This window comes from Carassius carassius, chromosome 17 (assembly GCF_963082965.1).
Source record: "Carassius carassius chromosome 17, fCarCar2.1, whole genome shotgun sequence".
NCBI classification, from domain to species: Eukaryota; Metazoa; Chordata; class Actinopteri; order Cypriniformes; family Cyprinidae; genus Carassius; species Carassius carassius.
In genome coordinates, this window is record NC_081771.1 from 26776521 (window position 1) to 26794542 (window position 18022).

The 18022-nt window shown below is 36.1% G+C and overlaps 2 protein-coding genes across 3 annotated transcripts; one reads left to right on the forward strand and one right to left on the reverse strand.

Moving 5' to 3' along the window:
• The first annotated feature begins 1938 nt into the window (after positions 1 to 1938).
• pjvk (pejvakin) lies at positions 1939 to 4788 on the forward strand. The gene is made up of 6 exons (XM_059570237.1): positions 1939 to 2149; positions 2314 to 2509; positions 3081 to 3222; positions 3309 to 3426; positions 4078 to 4132; positions 4280 to 4788. Exons 1-6 carry the CDS (start codon positions 1939 to 1941, stop codon positions 4620 to 4622), a joined length of 1065 nt encoding a protein of 354 aa, XP_059426220.1. The 3' UTR covers positions 4623 to 4788.
• Positions 4789 to 8617: 3829 nt separating this feature from the next.
• Positions 8618 to 17846, reverse strand: senp2 (SUMO specific peptidase 2). 2 transcript variants are annotated; one of them, XM_059571499.1, is made up of 17 exons: positions 17510 to 17846; positions 16495 to 16550; positions 16282 to 16388; positions 16106 to 16184; positions 15843 to 15927; positions 13713 to 13872; positions 13530 to 13636; positions 13356 to 13444; positions 13183 to 13234; positions 13008 to 13086; positions 12631 to 12780; positions 12292 to 12423; positions 10857 to 11063; positions 10574 to 10653; positions 10274 to 10358; positions 9585 to 9680; positions 8618 to 9490 (listed from the first exon to the last, which is right to left on the reverse strand). In XM_059571499.1, exons 1-17 carry the CDS (start codon positions 17671 to 17673, stop codon positions 9425 to 9427), a joined length of 1794 nt encoding a protein of 597 aa, XP_059427482.1. In that variant the 5' UTR covers positions 17674 to 17846; the 3' UTR covers positions 8618 to 9424. The 2 variants fall into 2 exon arrangements, with proteins under 2 accessions (XP_059427482.1, XP_059427483.1); XM_059571500.1 differs by having other exon boundaries at positions 13713 to 13869; positions 17510 to 17845.
• Positions 17847 to 18022: the final 176 nt, after the last annotated feature.

The following is an 18022-nucleotide window of genomic DNA, read 5'->3' on the forward strand; positions in this document are numbered from 1 at the left end:
GCATTTAATTGATCAAAAGTGGCAATAATGTTACAAAAGATTTCCAAATGCTGTTTTTTAACATTCTATTTAAAGAATTCAAAGGAGATTCAAGATTTTAGATCACCAAATCAGCATATTGGAATGATCTCTGAAGGATCATGTGACACTGAAAAGTAATGACTGCAAAAAAAAATCTGATTTGCCATCACAGGAATATAATGTATTTTAAAATGTTTTAAAATTGAACTGTAAAACTGTAATAACATTTCAATGTTTTGACTGTATGCAGCCTTTGTGGGCATAAGAGTCTTTTTTCAAAAACATAAAAAATTTTATACTGACCCCAAACTTTCAACTGTGATGCACATTAGCCCCTTATTGTCTTTCATTTTATGGACAAGACTTTGTGTTCCAAAGAAGAAAGAAATTCATACAGCTTGAAACAACATAAATTATGAAAAAATTTACATTTATGTGTGAAGTATCTTTTAAAAAACAGATTTATATGAACCCTCTAAAGAATCTTTGGTGGGAGGGGGTTCATTCTGCAACCAGTACAGGATTGGCCATTCATACTCGGCCAGCCTAATTGCACAAATCTTTCTACATCTGAGAAGGCAAATTACTTCAAGACAAATATAGGTTGTTAAACTGTTTCCCTCCTATTCATGTCATTACAGTTGTTTGTACAGTTCCAAATGAAGAAGTTTATTCCCATTGCAAATATTCTCCCACCTTATCGTCATAATTGCCTCACTAACACAGTGACCTCAGGATGTTCTTGGCTGCAATCACAATGTATTACTGTACCAGCCGTGTTCTAGAAACTATAAACAACTCTTTACAAAAGCTCTTTTTCTCCATTAATGTTTTACCAGTGTGCCTTCAACAGTAATGGACCTCAGTTCTCTCCACCCATCAGTGGACATAAAGAGGAGCCACATGAGGTCATGAATGAATGAGTCGTTGCGTAAATATATTTTAGCCAAAAGAACCTTGTACGCTGCAGAATAAATATATTTTAGCAAACTGCTTCATACAGACACACAGGTTCACTTCCACCACTGTATAAAGTCTACACATGCTTTGTTAGTGTATAGGAAAAAGACAGCCTGGTTTGTTTATAAGGTGAGAAACGTCTTTTAGTCATTTTTAAACCACAGTTTATTTCACAATTTATGTGAATCTCTTCAAAAACCAGACTTTATACATCTTCACAGATTGTAGATTATCTGGTTCATCTTAAATGTAACAGACCTTAAAATAGTTTAAAACTCAAAGCAGAAGCTGTTATTCTTCAGATGCTATTCTGGTAAAACATGATTTATCTCTTGCACATGTTGTTTCATTTCTACTTTGAATAATTTATTATTTTTCTGGATGAAGTTGATCTGGGCTGCATTTCCCAAAAGCATTGTAAGCCTGAATACAGTAGATTATAGAATTATTGCCACCAATGGTCTCTCAATTTTAGCTTACTTTGAGAAACGCAACACTGGTCAATATAACAAGAAATAACTAAAAACTGATCATCAGATCTTCAATCATGTATACATTAAAAATCTCATTAAACAAGGTAATTACAGAACAATCAAGCTAATTGAATTCTGTTACAAAATAAAATGAAACAATTAACCAGGTAAATATATTCACTTTAAACTTAACTACAATGTATGTTCTAATTTAGAGGGAGTTTGTTATAACAGATGTGATGGTGTCAGGTCTATTTATTTGAACCAGATAAGACACTACACATATGGCAGAGAACACTCTGATCAGCTTACAGACACTTTATTATTGATGATCTGGTTGGACAAACCCAAGCAGCACCTCTGCTTCTCATTTAGGCTCGAACAGGTAGCGATGTTGCCACAGCTAGAACCAACTCAAATTCAAACTACTCTGAATGAACATATACAGTAACAATATGTTCAAGCTTTGGTGAACTATACAGTCATGTTTGCGGCAGCAACTAAAAACTTTGTGAAGCAGGTGGGGAACACTGGACGCCTAGTCCCTGTGCCCAGTCTAAGTGAAGCGGACCGATATCAACCCCTCAGTCTGGTGACGAGGAAAAGAAGACGACATTTCTGGAAGAAGACCAAATATGCCACAACCCCTTTCTCACTGAAAGACATACTCGTGGGAGAGAAAGAGATCACAGCAGGTGAGTTAGAAATATAAAATAGCTACACGAGTATAGATGAAAGTCATGTAAACATTCAATAAAACATAGAGTTTTAAGTTAAAACACTTGTTATGAATGAAGGTGTTTATGCATGACATGCATACTGCAAGTATCAGAGGAGTGTGTCACCTTTACTTTTACAGGTGTCTCCTCATATCAGCTCCTGAACTATGAGGACAAGTCTGATGTTGCCCTAAATGGGCGTTTGGGCAACCATCTGATCCACGAGGTGGGGGTAAACGTGAGTGGTTCAGATTCTGTGGCAGTAAAGGCTTCATTTGGAATTGTGACCAAGCATGAGGTGGAGGTTCCAACATTACTGAGGGAACTCAATGCGAGGTAAATAATAAAAAAAAAATGCTTATTTTTATATATAGCCTACAACAGTTAGTTCCAGCCCTCAAAATTGTCTGGGAGCTAGTATTTGGACCAGCAGCACTAGGAATGTTCACTGTTTTTATCACTACACTTTTGCAGACAGGTTATATTGTTAGGCCAATAGACTGGCGACAAGTGACTGTATGAAAAACCTAGAACCATTCACTGAAGCAAAATTCATTCAGAAAACTTTGCATTTGCTTGTCAACCATTTTATTTGCTCCAAAAATCATTTCTCAAAAATGTTTTACGGATTATTATCGCCGCCAACCCTTCACAAAACGTTAGCCTTTTCTCTCAAAAGTATTGCATTCCACCAAGAAACTTTGCATTCGCTCACAAAAATGTTGGGTTGGCTTTAAAAAATTTGCATTCCCACTGACTCTCAAGAAACCTTAAATTCGCTCACAAAAAAAGGTTTCCTTGATTCCCAAGTAATTTATTTTCCTATTTTTTCTTGTTTTTCCAAAAACGTGCGTTCTCACATTCTTTTTCTCACAAATTATTCTCCTCTCACTTCTTTTTCTATCAGAAAAGTTGACCTGGATCACTGTTTGATCCGTCAGTCCAAAGAGAGTGGGCGGACTGTCCTGTGTGTTGTGATGGAGAGTATCCGCACCACGCGCCAGTGCTCGCTCACCGTCCACGCTGGAGTGCGAGGAACTACCATGAGGGTAAACAAATGCAAGTTTGCCCACCAAATAGTATATCTGGCAGTAAAATTGGTTGTTCTCTGATACTCTTTTAACTTCTCACATAGTTCCAGATAGATGATGGTCGAAACCCTAAAGGTCGAGATAAAGCCATTGTAATTCCAGCCCACACGACCATAGCATTCAGTGTGTTGGAGCTTTATGTGCGTCTTGATGGACGTCTAGGTAAGCAAAAATGACTTCATAATTCCAACTGTGTAGTGTTCTGTCTTGGGGTCAGTAAGATGTTTTTTTTTTTTTGTATACAGTATATATATAAATAAATTCATATTTTTATTCAGCAAGAATGCATCAAATTGGTCAAAAGTGATAATAAAGACAATGTTTCAAAAAATACTATTTCAAATATTCAAATGCTGTTCTTTTGAACTTTCTATTCCTCAAAGAATCATAAAATACACTTTACCCACAAACATAAGCATGGCTTAAATGGTTTTAAACACTGATAATGTTTCTTGAGCTCCAAATCAGCACATTAGTGAATCCTGAGGGATTATGTGACACTACATTAATGGTTCCTGAAAATTCAGTTTTACCATCACATAAATAAATTACATTTAGAAATATATTAAAACACAAAGGTTATTTTAAAATGATGAATAATAATAACAAAAACTTCACAATGTCACGGTTTCTGTTATATTTGTGATCAAATAAATGCAGCCCCAGTGAGCACTTTTTTTTTTTTTACCCCAACCCCAGACTTTGAACAGTAGTCTATAGTATAGTATTACTTATTAAGTCCACTCATAGATCGGTTTAGATTTTCAAATGTTTCTAGCTTTATCTAATGACTTTTTTCTGAACTTCGGTCAGACATATGTGTGGCTCCAGAGTCAGTAGGAGGGTTTGAGAGGGAACAGATCCGTGAGCAGCTTGGGGGATTCATCGGACGCTTTTCCGTTGGAAGACTTAGGAGATTCCTGTCGGGAATCATCTATGGAAATCCTTTCAGAGCAGGTGATACAACTTCTGTTGTCATATCTGTATCTGCAATATTGAAAATAATCTTGAAGAGCTATTCCACATTTAACTTGATTTGTCACTCTGTGCTTATTGTAGATGACAGGACGTTTGAGGAGCTCACTCACTCTGATATGTACATGGATGATGTGACGGACTACTATGAGAAGGCTGCCAGCATGACTGACCTGTCCACGGCCTACCTGCAGGATGAGAAGCACACACGTGTAAATCTGCTCAACCATAACATACCTAAAGGACTGTGTGCCTTGTGTGGAATGGGCCACCAGAGACGCGAGACTGTCTACGGCTGCCTGGAGTGTTCTTCAGGGGGAAACAAATATGTCCGTCTCCACGCTGTACCATGTTTTGACCTCTGGCATAAAACTATGAGGTGAGAAATGGCCTGGAGGAACTCCCAGCGTGATTATCATGCAAATGTTGTGCAACATGACCACAAGATGTAAAACTTTCATTTTGGCAAAAACACATTTTATGAAAGCAAGAATGTACTTTGCACATTGTTAGTAGAACTGACATTGTAAAACAGATGATTTCAACCAATTCGAAAACATCTGACCTCAATCTGATTATTAAGTAATTTGTTTAGTGATTTATATATAATGTTTCCTTCTTTTCTCAGCTTGTTTGAGAGGACATTATTGGTTGCACTTTATTTTACAGTGCATGTACTAAAATGTACTTATAGTGTACTTACAGTGTATTTATCTAAGAAAGTTCTGGTAATACAAGGCAACTACATGGGGTAGGGTTAGGTTTAGGGGTAGGTTCAGGGTTAGTACCTAGTTATTACATAGTTATTGTAATTACTATAATAAGTACATAGTATGTACATGAGGAACAGGACTGTAACATAAAGTGCTACCACATTATTATAACCCATAGTATCATAGTTGTTAAATAATAATTATCTAGTATCTACTTTACTGGCCAAAACTTTGGAATAATTAAGATTTTTTTTGAATAATGTTGAAAGTGTCACCAAGGCCTCATTTATTTGTTAAAAAATACAGTAGAAAAATTATATTGTGAAATATTACAGTACAATTAATTTATTTCTGTGGTGACAAAGCTACATTTCCAGCTGCCATTACTCCAGTCTTCAGTGTTGCATTATCCTTCAGAAATCATTCCAATACGCTGATTTGCTGCTCAAGAAACATTTCTGATTATTATCAATATAGAAAAAAGTTGTGATGCTTGAAATTATTGTGGAAAGTGTAATACAGTTCATAAGTTTGAGTAAAGGAAGAAGGAAGGAGAAGAAATTAATATTTGAATTCAGCAAGGTTCACAAATATATCAAAAGTGACATTTAATACATTTAAAATGTTAAAGAATTCTATTTTTTTTTAAATAAAATACTGTTCATTTAACTTTCTGTTAAAAATCCTGAAAAAAGCATCACAGTTTCCACAAAAATATATATATATATATTATGCAGCAAAATTAATTATTCAGCATTTATCATTTTAAGAGGTATTATTAATAACTGAGCACCAAATCCACATCGAATGTTTTCTGAAGGATTGTGTTACACTGAAGACTGGATTAATGGCTGCTGGAATAGCTTTGCCATCACAGGAATAAATTATTAAAATATATATAAATACAGTTAACAGTTCATTTTAAATAGTAACAATATTTCACAATATTAATGTTTTTATTTTAGTTTATTTGTTTTTGATCAAATAAATGCAGCATTAGTGAACATAAGGGACTTCGTCTAATAGCATTAATTTAAAAAAAGCTGAATTATTCTCAAGTTTTGACTGGTATACACATTGTGACTCTAATAACTGAAAATCTGTAAAATACACATAATACAGTATAATACTAATAATGCAAACTAAAAAAAGACTTATCTCAGAAACAATACTTGGTGCTAATTTTGTGTCGCTTTGTTTACATATTGTCCATAATGTTCATTTACATCAGTTATAAGATGGGGTTTCTTATATATCCAGATACAAATGGACAAGATAACAGATTAAAAAGCTAGAGCAGATATTTATTTCATCACATGTAGACCAGCTGCTACGTTTTTGAACATACTGTGCTGTCTGAATAATTCAGGCCTATCAATAAATTAGCCTGTAGATCACGTGATCACAGAGCAGGAAGTGCTTCGCTGACAGTTGTCTCCCACGAACAGGACACCATGGACCTGTTTACAGAGAGCATGTGAACTGAAAGCCAGGATAGTGCAAGGTTACATTTGTGTGTATTTGGCACCTGTTGGCCCCAATATGTTCAGAATAGTGTGATTAATAGAAAAATACATGTTAATCTGTTGATCGTGTAGCATCGAGAACTTAAACGACAAACACTAGAATGTCAAGAGCAAAAATGAAAGGATTCACCAATTCATGTGCTGATTGAAATATTTTCCATGTTTGTTTACCATGTTTACAATTAAAAAATTACATTTTAAAGTTTTGAATTTTAAATGATGGTTTGAATTTGAACAAAGTTTTGAATTGAATGTTGAATATATATGTGTGTGTGTGTGTGTGTGTGTGTATACAAAAAGTTTTGAGTTTGTTTTTCCAAGAATAAATATATATAGCATTTGAATCAATCAGGAACACAATTATACATTATAAATAAAAAATAATCCAACAGACCCCCTCACCCAAAAACCAGACGGGGTCCCCCAGGCCCCTGGTTACCATGGCAACCAGGACTCCTCAGCCAGTCCAGATAAACTTTATGACCCAATGGAGTTTGCCTTCTTAATGCTCCCTCTTGAAAAAGACACATAATAATATAAATACTAACTCCTTCACTATTCATATGTCCTATCTCCAGGACATTTTGCGTATGATTATTACTTTCTTGTATATAGTCTTTGGTATTGTTTTCTGTTTTATGCATGTGAAATGATAGAATCAATAGCTAGTTAATATAACCTCTCCTATATCATGTTTGGTATATGATTCCACCATTTGATGCTCTAAATGAGATTGTATATTATATGTTGATACCTATGAAACATATTAGTGTTCTAACAGTCTTTAAGAGTTTTTGCATCAACACAAAATCCAGTAACATATGCAAAATACCATGATCGAAGACAAAGAGTTGTAAACTTTCCCTCCAAAAGTTCACTGGCTCTTTGATCCCCGAGGTGTGATCGCCACAGAACTTAAAAGGCTTGCTTCTAGTCTCTTCTCTCATCACCTTCCCATCTTCCACTGTATCCGAGCAGCTGCACACGGCATGCCTCAACTACTTTTGTGCACAAATTACATGAGGCTCTTTCAGGTTTAGATCTAGCTACATCAGGGGTACCCAACCCTGCTTGACTGTCCTGCAAAGTTTAACTCCAAACCTAATCAAACACACCTGAAGCAACTAATTTAGGTCTTTAGGCTCACTTAAAAATTAAAGGCAGGTGTGTTTGATTAGGGTTGGAGTTAAACTTTGCAGGACAGTCGATCGCCAGAAGCAGGGTTGGTAACCCTGAGCTACATGCTCTAAAGCAGTACTGGAAGAAATTTATTTTCTGTGGCTAAGAAAATAGAATTTCTTAAGAGTTGTTATGAAATTACACTGGATGTTTGCTGGACAAACAGATTAGTTGATTGCAATTTAATTCTGCTGCAGTTACTACTGGCACCTGATATAAATAATTGTATTCAATCATAATTAATTGTAATTATTTATATACATTCCCTTTTGAGCTAACATTCACCCCAAACATTTAAACAGTGGTGTAACCAAATTGGCCATCAAATGTTTATTTAGGTTTTTAATTGCTTTATGCTGTACTTTAATTACCAATTAAAAATGTTTCACAATTTCTTGAATTTGACCGGAGTAGCTCTCTCTCTCTATATTATATTTGACCTACTTTCTCACTGGAAGACAGAAGACATGTTTTTTTTTTTTAAATTCACATCTTTATTACTTACAAAAATAATGACCAACATTCTGCATTAGTGACATAAAACGGCTCATTTGCAGCGGGCCTTTTCATTTCCTGTATTAAAGCTTGCATCAGAACTCAGCCAGCTCACCCACTGAAGTACATAAGTACATCCAAACACTCTCCATTCTCACATACAAGTCCACTCCAGGATATGCACTCAATCAGAAGAGCCTCATAGGACAAATAAATATAGATTTTTTTTTTTACTTCAAGTCAGAATTAAAGCACTTTTTGATCCTGCATTTCTGGATGAGAGAGGAATATTGCAGAAATGAACCACTCAAATGTCCGTTTGGCACAACTTCACTGTTCCACATTTCCAGATGAATATTAATGTCTAATACAGCCATTGGGATTATGAATATATAGAATCTAAAAAAAAAGACCAATGCATTCCCCTCCTAGTCATCCAACTCTGTATTTACTTGGGTTAAGTTGATAACTACAAAACAAGCTTGTTCAAATGCTCCAGAAACAGTTGTGAAACCACAATATTTTAATGGCTTTAAAATGAGATGCTCTTGGAACAAGGCACTTGGAGGCCAGGACTATTTAGAGACACAAAAGAAACAAGAGATCCACTGAATACTGTTGCTTTCAGTGCAAGCACCATCATCGCCATGCACATGAAACCTTGCTATTAGGATGCTCTGACACTAATGGGTAACATTGTAGGTTTTAAAACACACAAGTCTTGACATACTAAGCAGACATCACTGCATCTCATTCAAACAAAATAAATATTCTTATCATTCCTTATTAATGCACATATGATGTAAAAAGAGATACGTAACTATAACATCCCCACGCCAAGAAACTCTTACTGAAAATAAGGTCCATTTTGTAACTATAGTCCCCCATCGTAACTAAACATGAGAACATCAACAGCTACTTCTGTGAGTTGGGAAAGTCTCACAGTATAACCTGTAGGGGGCGATAAGACTACATTCTTGGAATGAGAACGATTCTAGCCTCAAACGCTAATGAGGCTTCCACCTGCTCACAGCCCAATCCAGTGTTCTGCTCACATTTGCGCTTATAGTGTTTGGATTCGTACAGTAGGGATTGGTTATTAGTGCAAAGAAACCCAGCCTAAAACCAGCAATCCACTGTCTGTTAGAAAAATTGGGTGGAATTTTGCCAATATAAAGCCAAATATCTCTAGAAAAGGGCAGAAGGGACAGATGAATGGTGGTCCTGTGCTTTGGTAAATCTGATTCAGTCAGTACGACATTCCCAATGCTCCTACTGCAGCAGCTTTTGATTGAGGACCTCCCAGATCATAGCTTTCCTGAAATATGGCATATGATTCTAGAGAAAGAGAGAGACCGAGAGAGAGAGAGATGCATGTATTATTGAGACATGTATTAATGTGCATGTGTTAGTCTGTGTATACACAAAGTACCTGTCTGAATGTGAGGTTGCGTCCTCTGGAGATATAATCAGCATATTTGCATACGAACACACCACAATCACTCCCATTCTTCTGCTGAGGGATCTCCTACAAACAATATTATGTATTAAGACAGAATGAAACGCTCTTCTACAGCAGTCAAGTTAATATTTTGAACTTGGAATATTGGTTGAATTTCATTTTTAAAAATGCAATTAAGTGCAAAAAAAGAGGTATTATATTTAAGTAAAATTACACACACACACAAATGTTCTGTTAATTGAAATAAAATAAATAAACTGAAATAGAAAAATAGAAAATTTATTGGAATGGTATTTGCTAAAGCCAAGATTTTTTTTTTTTTTTTAGTTTAGCTTGAAGTACTAAAATAGCTAAACTAAAACTAAAGCAAATAAATCAAAATGAACAAAATTAGAGACATCAAAAAAAAAAAAACTAAAACAAACTAAAATTAAAGTAGATTTTTTTTTTCAAAATATAAAAATACATTTTAAACAGTACAGACTCATACTTGTTTTTGTTTTTTTTCTTTTGCAAATAGTGCTGTTCCATTTATATTTATGTTCTGCCCTCTTGTGGACCTATTTGACAATGATGATTTTTTTTAAATCTGGTGATCACGGAGTTCTTGTAGCTTTAACCCTGAAATATTACATGTGTACATCTATACATGTGCTTACAGAAGGTCGTAGACTGCTCAAGTTCCACTTTGACGTGTCCAAATCTTTGCCCTTCTTCACCTTGAACTCCTCTTTCAGATAAAGCCTATTGGACAGATACAGTCATTAGGCTAATAATATAAACAAGCACAGTCCCCCTTGAAAGCGCTAACTTTTACACGCATACACTTCACCTCTTCAGCACAAAAGCTAAATTACACAACACCTCATTTTAGCTACACAGTACATGCAGCACAGTATATCCAGTATGATGACATTATTATACATAATTATGCACGCACATTGCACATTATCACTTACAAAATCATGTTGCAGATGTCATCATGCCTTTGACCCATGGAATCATATGATCGTACAGACTTTGATTTGAAGTCAACAGCCTACCATGGTAAAAGGAAGAATTACATTATATACAAATCCAAACCTCATAACACAAACACATGTGAATTCTAAAATAAGCATTTTTTTATATGCTAATGAAAGCCAATCAACAATCCAATAACTGTCTTTTTTACTGTGCCACAGTTCAAGTTCTAAGAGTTTCTAATGTTTGAATTTATGATACGTAGAGTTTATTACTCACAACAAGGGACCAGTGAACGCCCAGGTGAAGGGGGACCAGAATGATGTCATACAGGAAGAGGTCTACAGCCTTAGTCCACCGCCGTACTGCAGCATGTCCACCGCTATGCAACTTGGGAAAGAGGAAGGTACTGAAAGAGTAGACCTTCCTGCCCCCTACTTCCTGCTCACTGCGGGACATCACGAGATTCATGTAGAAGTTGATCACCTGAAAGTGACAGGGTTTTAATTCGATTAATTATTTGATCAATGTTTGTCTAATTATTTAATTAGAGAGAGGTCACAAATGACACAAATTCTGATTTAAGACTTTGAAAGACTAAAATGGAAACAACAGTTTATTTCATGTTATGGCCAGTAACCAATATAAAATATAAAAAATTCTATAAATATATTTAATACAAAAATGACCACACACCACAAGTATATTTACACTTCATAATGTACACTATGAAAGAATGACATATGTTGAAATTTGCTCAAGACTATTTGACATTATTATTGTTTTTTTTAAATATGAACTTTCACAGAGCATTAAAATTCTTTAGTAATGTTTAATTTCATCCAAGTGAAATTAGCAAGCAGTTAAACTAAATTTACATTCGTTTTAAACGCAGAGCCAAGCGCGAGTCGACGCAGGTTGCGCACGTGTGTCAAGCCTCAACCATACTGCCAGATGCTCTCGTGGAGATTTGCGGTGCAGGCCCGCGCAAGAATATAACCGAGTGTTACGAAACAGGCTGTGTGAGTGTGGCAAGTGTGAATGGCTCGTCCGTGACGTGGGATTCGCGCCGCGTGGGGAAGAGAGGGGCGAGTATGAGAAGCATTCAGAGACACAGGCTGTGTGTGCGGTCTTCTGAATTGGGAATAGCGAACATGCAATAAGAGATGCTCTTGATATGCATTGTGACGCATCTCTTTTAAATTATCCTTTTTGTTCGTTGTCTCTCTTTTCAAAGCTTAAGTTACATAACGGTTTTCTTTAGTTTTAATTTGCCTAACTATTGACCTGACCCTGTAAAGGCCATAATCACACTCTGTCTCTCGTCTGCTTTCCGTTTTTTTTTTTTTTTTTTTTTTTTAAATAGTGGGCATTTACACAGTTGGCTAGAGCAGAGCTGATTGGGGAGAACAGAGGTGCGCTCACTCTATTGGCAAGTAAGACTGTCACCCAAGGCTGCAGTCATGCATATCCTCTGGAACAGAGTAATATCGCATCCACATCACAGGCTTTTACGATTAGCAAATCGCAACGTCTCAAAACACGATTTCGATTGGATTTCGATTAATCGCACAGCCCTAGGCAAAAGTATTGTAAAAAACAGCAGAAAAATCAATATACAACTAAATATCCAATATCTGCCAATACTTAAAAGTTATCCAGTATGGTACCAATATATTGTCCATTCCTAAGAAACCTTTTAAAATGATGCTACCTCATCGTTGAGCCAGCTGCCCTCTTGCAGGGTTGCCAGATCCCTCTGTGTGATACGCAGTTTGAAAGCACTGCACAGAACCAGGTTTGGATCAGTTTGAGCAAGAGCAGCACTCACTTCCTGCTGCATCTCCTGTTACATGATACAAAGACAACACTATGACTGAAAGCAAAAAGAAAGGAACCAATTTGACAGTGAACTGCAAGTGAAAAAGAATTGCACAATTACATAAACATCATTAATTATATTCTGATGAAGTCTTCATTTAAAAAAAAGGGGGGTTCACACACATTTCACTGATATTATACCCAAGAAAATAAGACAGTTTGAGACACTAACCTTGGTCAGTCTGGGAAACTCCTCCTCACCGCGCCTCACTGAATCTGTAATCAGTTCAGATCTGGAAGGTAGCGACGGTCCTGCCACTATTTCTTTCTCCTTAAGGTTCAACCTGGCTTCAACCTGAGCTGACAGATCCACATCTACAGGCTGGACAGAGGGTGAGGAAGAGAGGGGAAAAAATTACAGAACAGACTAATAATAATTATATTAATAATAATAAAAACAAAAATAATAATAAAGCCACAGAACGCTGTTTTCTCAAATCCTTTCAATCTTTGATTTCAAATAAATAAAGCTTCAGATTAATATTTTAATACTTGTTCATCTGTAGACATCACCTCTTGCATTACATGAAAAAGACCATAAGCACTTACAATTTTTCTTGCAGTTTGATTAATCAAGGCTCCTTCCTTGATGTCACTTGCTGTAGTGCTTCGATTAACATCTAGTGTTCTATAATGGATTTAAAAATAAATGCATTTAAAAAACAATAAATGCACATATGCATTTATTAATCATTAATGCTTTTGAACCAAGTTAAAGTGCTACCTGTCTTTAGTTTGCAACAGTGGATCCCGCCACGCAGACACATTAGGTTTGGCTGAAGGCAAAAACAAAAAATTTGATTTGACGGTTAAAAATGGAAGCAATACATCAGAAGTTCAAAATCATTTCAGATAGTTACAGTGGAAAAGAAAAGCAGTGGGTGTAATTAAGCTCACCTCTGACTGGAGCAGGTCTGCTCATGTCAGTAGTGCGACTAATGGAGGTGTGTCCATTTGCCTTGTGTCCATCAACAGAGAAAGTTGTGCTAAAAATTTTAGTGAACATATCATTAACTTTCTCTAGCCATGCTACACTAATTTTAAAAGTGTTCTAAGGGGTTACGCACGTACATTGGAGGCTTCATCCGTCCAAACGGCAATGGCTTGCTCTTTGAGTATTTCTCTGACGCCATCTCTACCAGCTTCCTATAATGCTCTCGATCGCTCTCTCTCAGTGCCTACTCAAAAGAGAGATGCTCAGGATATCACAGACATAAATTAAGTTTCCAGTACATTAAAATTTAGTTTCCCTACCTCCTCCACGGTCAGGCAAGGTTTGTGTGTGCGGCTCGGATGCTCCATCTCAGCCGGTCTTGTGCTTAGCCCGTGGGCGGTGCAAGACGGCACAAGCTTCAGGGATCTGCGTACATCTCTGCCTTTGTCCTGCCTTCCCTTGTACAGCATTGCTCCACTGCTCAAGAAGAGAAATACACAGACATCAAAAGGACAAATCATTTTAGTATCAGCAACCATCCAGAATATGGTTAACAGTTACGAAGCAGAAGTATCTCAAAATAAGTTATCAAAATATGTTATCGAAATAAGACTTAAGATACTGTATAGTATATTCTGTATAATACTTCATTTGATAGGTAAGGTTTGCTTACTAATGTCAGAAATAAAGGCTTTAATTAATTATTTGTAAAGATGCATTTATAAAATGAAAATCATTCAAAAAAAAAAAAATCACGTGATGCTCTTTTTATTAGAACAGAAATGTACAAGCTCTCCTTTAATCGCGTAAAAATGTAGTCATTAAAACTTTATATTCATCCCATCAGAAAATGTAACCATTAATACAGTGGCGTAACTTTGCTTTGAAAAGTGGTGGGGAGACCGCACAACTCGTTTTGCTAGGTTTTTTTTTATTTAATAACCTAATTTACTTCGGGACTGGGTTTACAGTTGGAAAAACTGGTCGTTCTTTTGCGACTTACTTTCTCAGTTCTAACGAGCACAGTTTATTTTCATTTATTTATTTATTTGTTTATTTTGCTACAACATGCTATTAATCAATGCATGCTGATGAGATTTTATCATAGTTTATAGTTATATGGCAACGAAAGTGGTTAAAATTCAACCCGTTCTTTTTCAGCAGTAGTATTATTTGTGATTTGAATTTTGTGAACAGGAGCTTCTCGTTTGCTGTGTTATAAGACAGGCTTCAGATGCTTTCACTTTCGCGATCTTGTCAGGTTTTACAATAAAATATAATTGTCTGTTTTGCTTACATCTAAACAACTTTCACCTTTTAAGAAAAAAAAAAAGATGGATTCATTGTTATTTTTAATTCAAATGCACAACAACTTGGCTATAAAAAAAAAGTTAGACTCAACGACAAACTAGCTAAAACATTTATTAACAAAAACGAATAAGATGAGGCATGGCATAGGACTACACTACATGCTGTATTAGGCTATATAAGGACTAATAAATTACAGAACATTTAGCAAACACTGAGAAATAAAATAAAAATAATAAATAAAAATAAAAGTGAGCCTCCATGACATGCATGTTTATCCCCCCACAAGAATACCAACATGTTCACCTTCTCTGGTTTAAGAAGTGGTCTTTTACTTTACTTTAGCGTGTAGACCATCAATATTCACGTAATTTTTTCTGCGCATACTTTCACGCTCCTGCTGATGCGGCGAGGATAAACTACGCTCTATACTCTAAGCGCTGCCCAGTTAAAATAAGTTGCTGTTTGATGTCATATGCAACAGAAATCACAGCTTTTATGCGTTGAACAATGCGGTGGTTCGTGCCAGTGTAGGCTACTGCTCATAAAATTTGTCAGTCGCAGTCTGGAGGCCTGCAATTAATAGTAAACATAACAAAATCAGGTTATTATTATTTTTTATATGAATAATAAAATAAATATAATGAAAACTCGCCCACTCGATTTTGGAATATTCTTTAATATTGTAGTCCATATGAAAAGGTGCATTTCTATTAAAGGCATCTTTAGTAGAAGGCAGGCCTACTTAGCACAAGGAAGCACTCCATTTTTAAAATAAAATGCTATAATGACATTACAAAAAGTGCGATAGCTGCAAATCACGTTGTTATTGCACTGCACGAGATATGAGTAATGCGTAAGGAGTCAACATTTTATTAATTCGATTTTTATATTATGAAGAATGATTTGTTGAACTTGTATTCCCTTTAATACATACCTTCCGCAATATATTTTTCAATTACTTTGAAAAATGGTAGGGACAATATCGAGTCTGGCAAAAAGTGGTGGGGACATGTCTCACCCGTCCCACACGCAAATTACGCCTATGCATTAATAAGGTGAAAAATGACAAAAGCTTTGAGAAGACTAAAAAACTAAATTATATGACGAAAATATGGAAAATATGACTAAATTATACTTACTCAGGTTTCCATAAAGCCTGGGGGTTGTGGTGGACATTGGCTGCTGTGCTTTCTTTATTTTTAGGTCCAATTTCTATCGGTTTATCTGAAGAGAGATAGTTGTAAATCATTACTAAACTGACAGGCTGTAGATAGGTATAAAATAAACTTTATGTACAGTGCACAAACAACAACAATCTTATTGACCTCAAAGTTGAGCAGTAATGCATGTGTCAATTTTTACCAGATCACAAAGACACATGGGGCAGTGAGATCACACTCACCCATCCCGTCACTCTCAATCCACGAACTCAGGCTGTTGCTGTGTATGTCATCAATACCCATAAAGGCAATCGTGCCAACCTGAGCCACCAGTGAGCAAAACAAGACACAGTTCATGAAACCAAGGCTGTACAATGCATGCATTTACAAGTGCTTAGTAGTGATTATATGAACATACCTCTGTAAAGGCTTTCTGTTTTTCATGTTCTGTCTTTCTGTAGTGTTTTGATCGGAACAGCCCTGCAATCCCTGCAAAAGTCTTCTTGACAACCCTGACAATCACATCTGTAGAAAAACGACAGACATATGAATAAAAGTTTTGACGGTAGGTGGCTGAGAAATGTCAGTTAGGCACTGTTGTTTACATGGAAGAGATAATCTAAATATTTACCATGTCTTGCTCTTTTGACCTCTGGATATTCGGTCACACAATCAGCTGAGTACACACTGCAACCGAGGACAAATTGAAACAATTGAAAATTGAAAAAGTCCATCATTAAACGTCAAACTATTGCTTCTAGCTAACATATGAGTCCTCTATCCATAATATAGCTCTATCCAGTGAAAGAGTCATTGGAAAGTAACATGCACAAATCAAGCACAATTTACAAGTTAAAACTGTTATAAACAAATATGTCAGTGTATTTTAATGTGAGAGGACAACTGTACTTTTTTTTTACTAGAGAAAGTGTTAAAATTATTGACTATTGATTATTAATGACTTGATGAATTTGTTCATTACAAACACTGCTTTTCACTTCACATTAACTGATGGGCAGCAGTTGTCTGGATGACTTGTGGATTATTATGCCGCTTTTATCGGCTGTTTGAACTCTCATTCTTACGGCACCAATTCACTTTATAGGTCTATAGGTGAGCAAGTGATGTAATGCTAAATTTATCTAAATCTTTTCCAATGTAGAAACAAACTCATTTAGATCTTGGATGGTCTGAGGGTGAATACATTTTCAGCAAGTTTTTATTTTTAAATAATCAATTCCTTTAAAAATCATCACTCACAGGTAAACAAACAAACACACACACACACACACACACACATTAAATAACATTCTTATAGCAGTCTTAACTCTTTGATATTATGCAGGCACAGCTCTGTAATAATTATAATTTCGTAAATTTACTTTATGTTTATCCTATTAATTTAGAGACAAGGACAGTGACTGTTTGCTAAAAGTAGATTGTCTATTGACGAATTGTTTACATTGGACTGATTTCTGCCCCCGAGGACAAATGCTACATAGCACCACACTACCTATTGTTCATGTGAATGAACAAGTAACAAACTGACAACACAAAATACAAGGCACTCTGTGCTATTTAAAATAGAAACCAATAGTTATTAGGTTTATTCAGAAACGAGAAATACAAACGGACAAGTACCACACCTTTGATAGTTGCGTTTGGCGGGCCTAACGTTACTGTTGTCTAGCGCGTCTGTTCCCGCGGCTCGAGCTTCACCGTTCCCGTGCTCACTAGGCCAGGCTGCGGATTTCTCACCAGAAAAAGGCACGAAGAGCGACGATAATCCGTCAACTATCCATTCATACATCACAAACCACCACGATGAATAAGACTCCACCTCGTTTGTTAGTGCCAGGTCTATACCATAGACGGTCTATACTGAAGATTTTGAAACCGAAAAATTAACCCAGACCCACTCGTGCCTTCCGTAGCCGTACGTATACTGCGTCACTGATTTGTCAAACGCGACACCACAGCAATGCTCCTTGTCGGCTAAAAGCCCTCCCACTCTCCACTGCACACCGTCAGTTGGGGCGCTGCAGAGCAGCAAATAGTAAGTACTTGGTAATGATCTGTCACTGGGTTCAGTGCAAGAAACAGTTAATAAAATTGAACAAACGAAATAATGTTTTGTTAAAAACTAAACAAAATTAAAT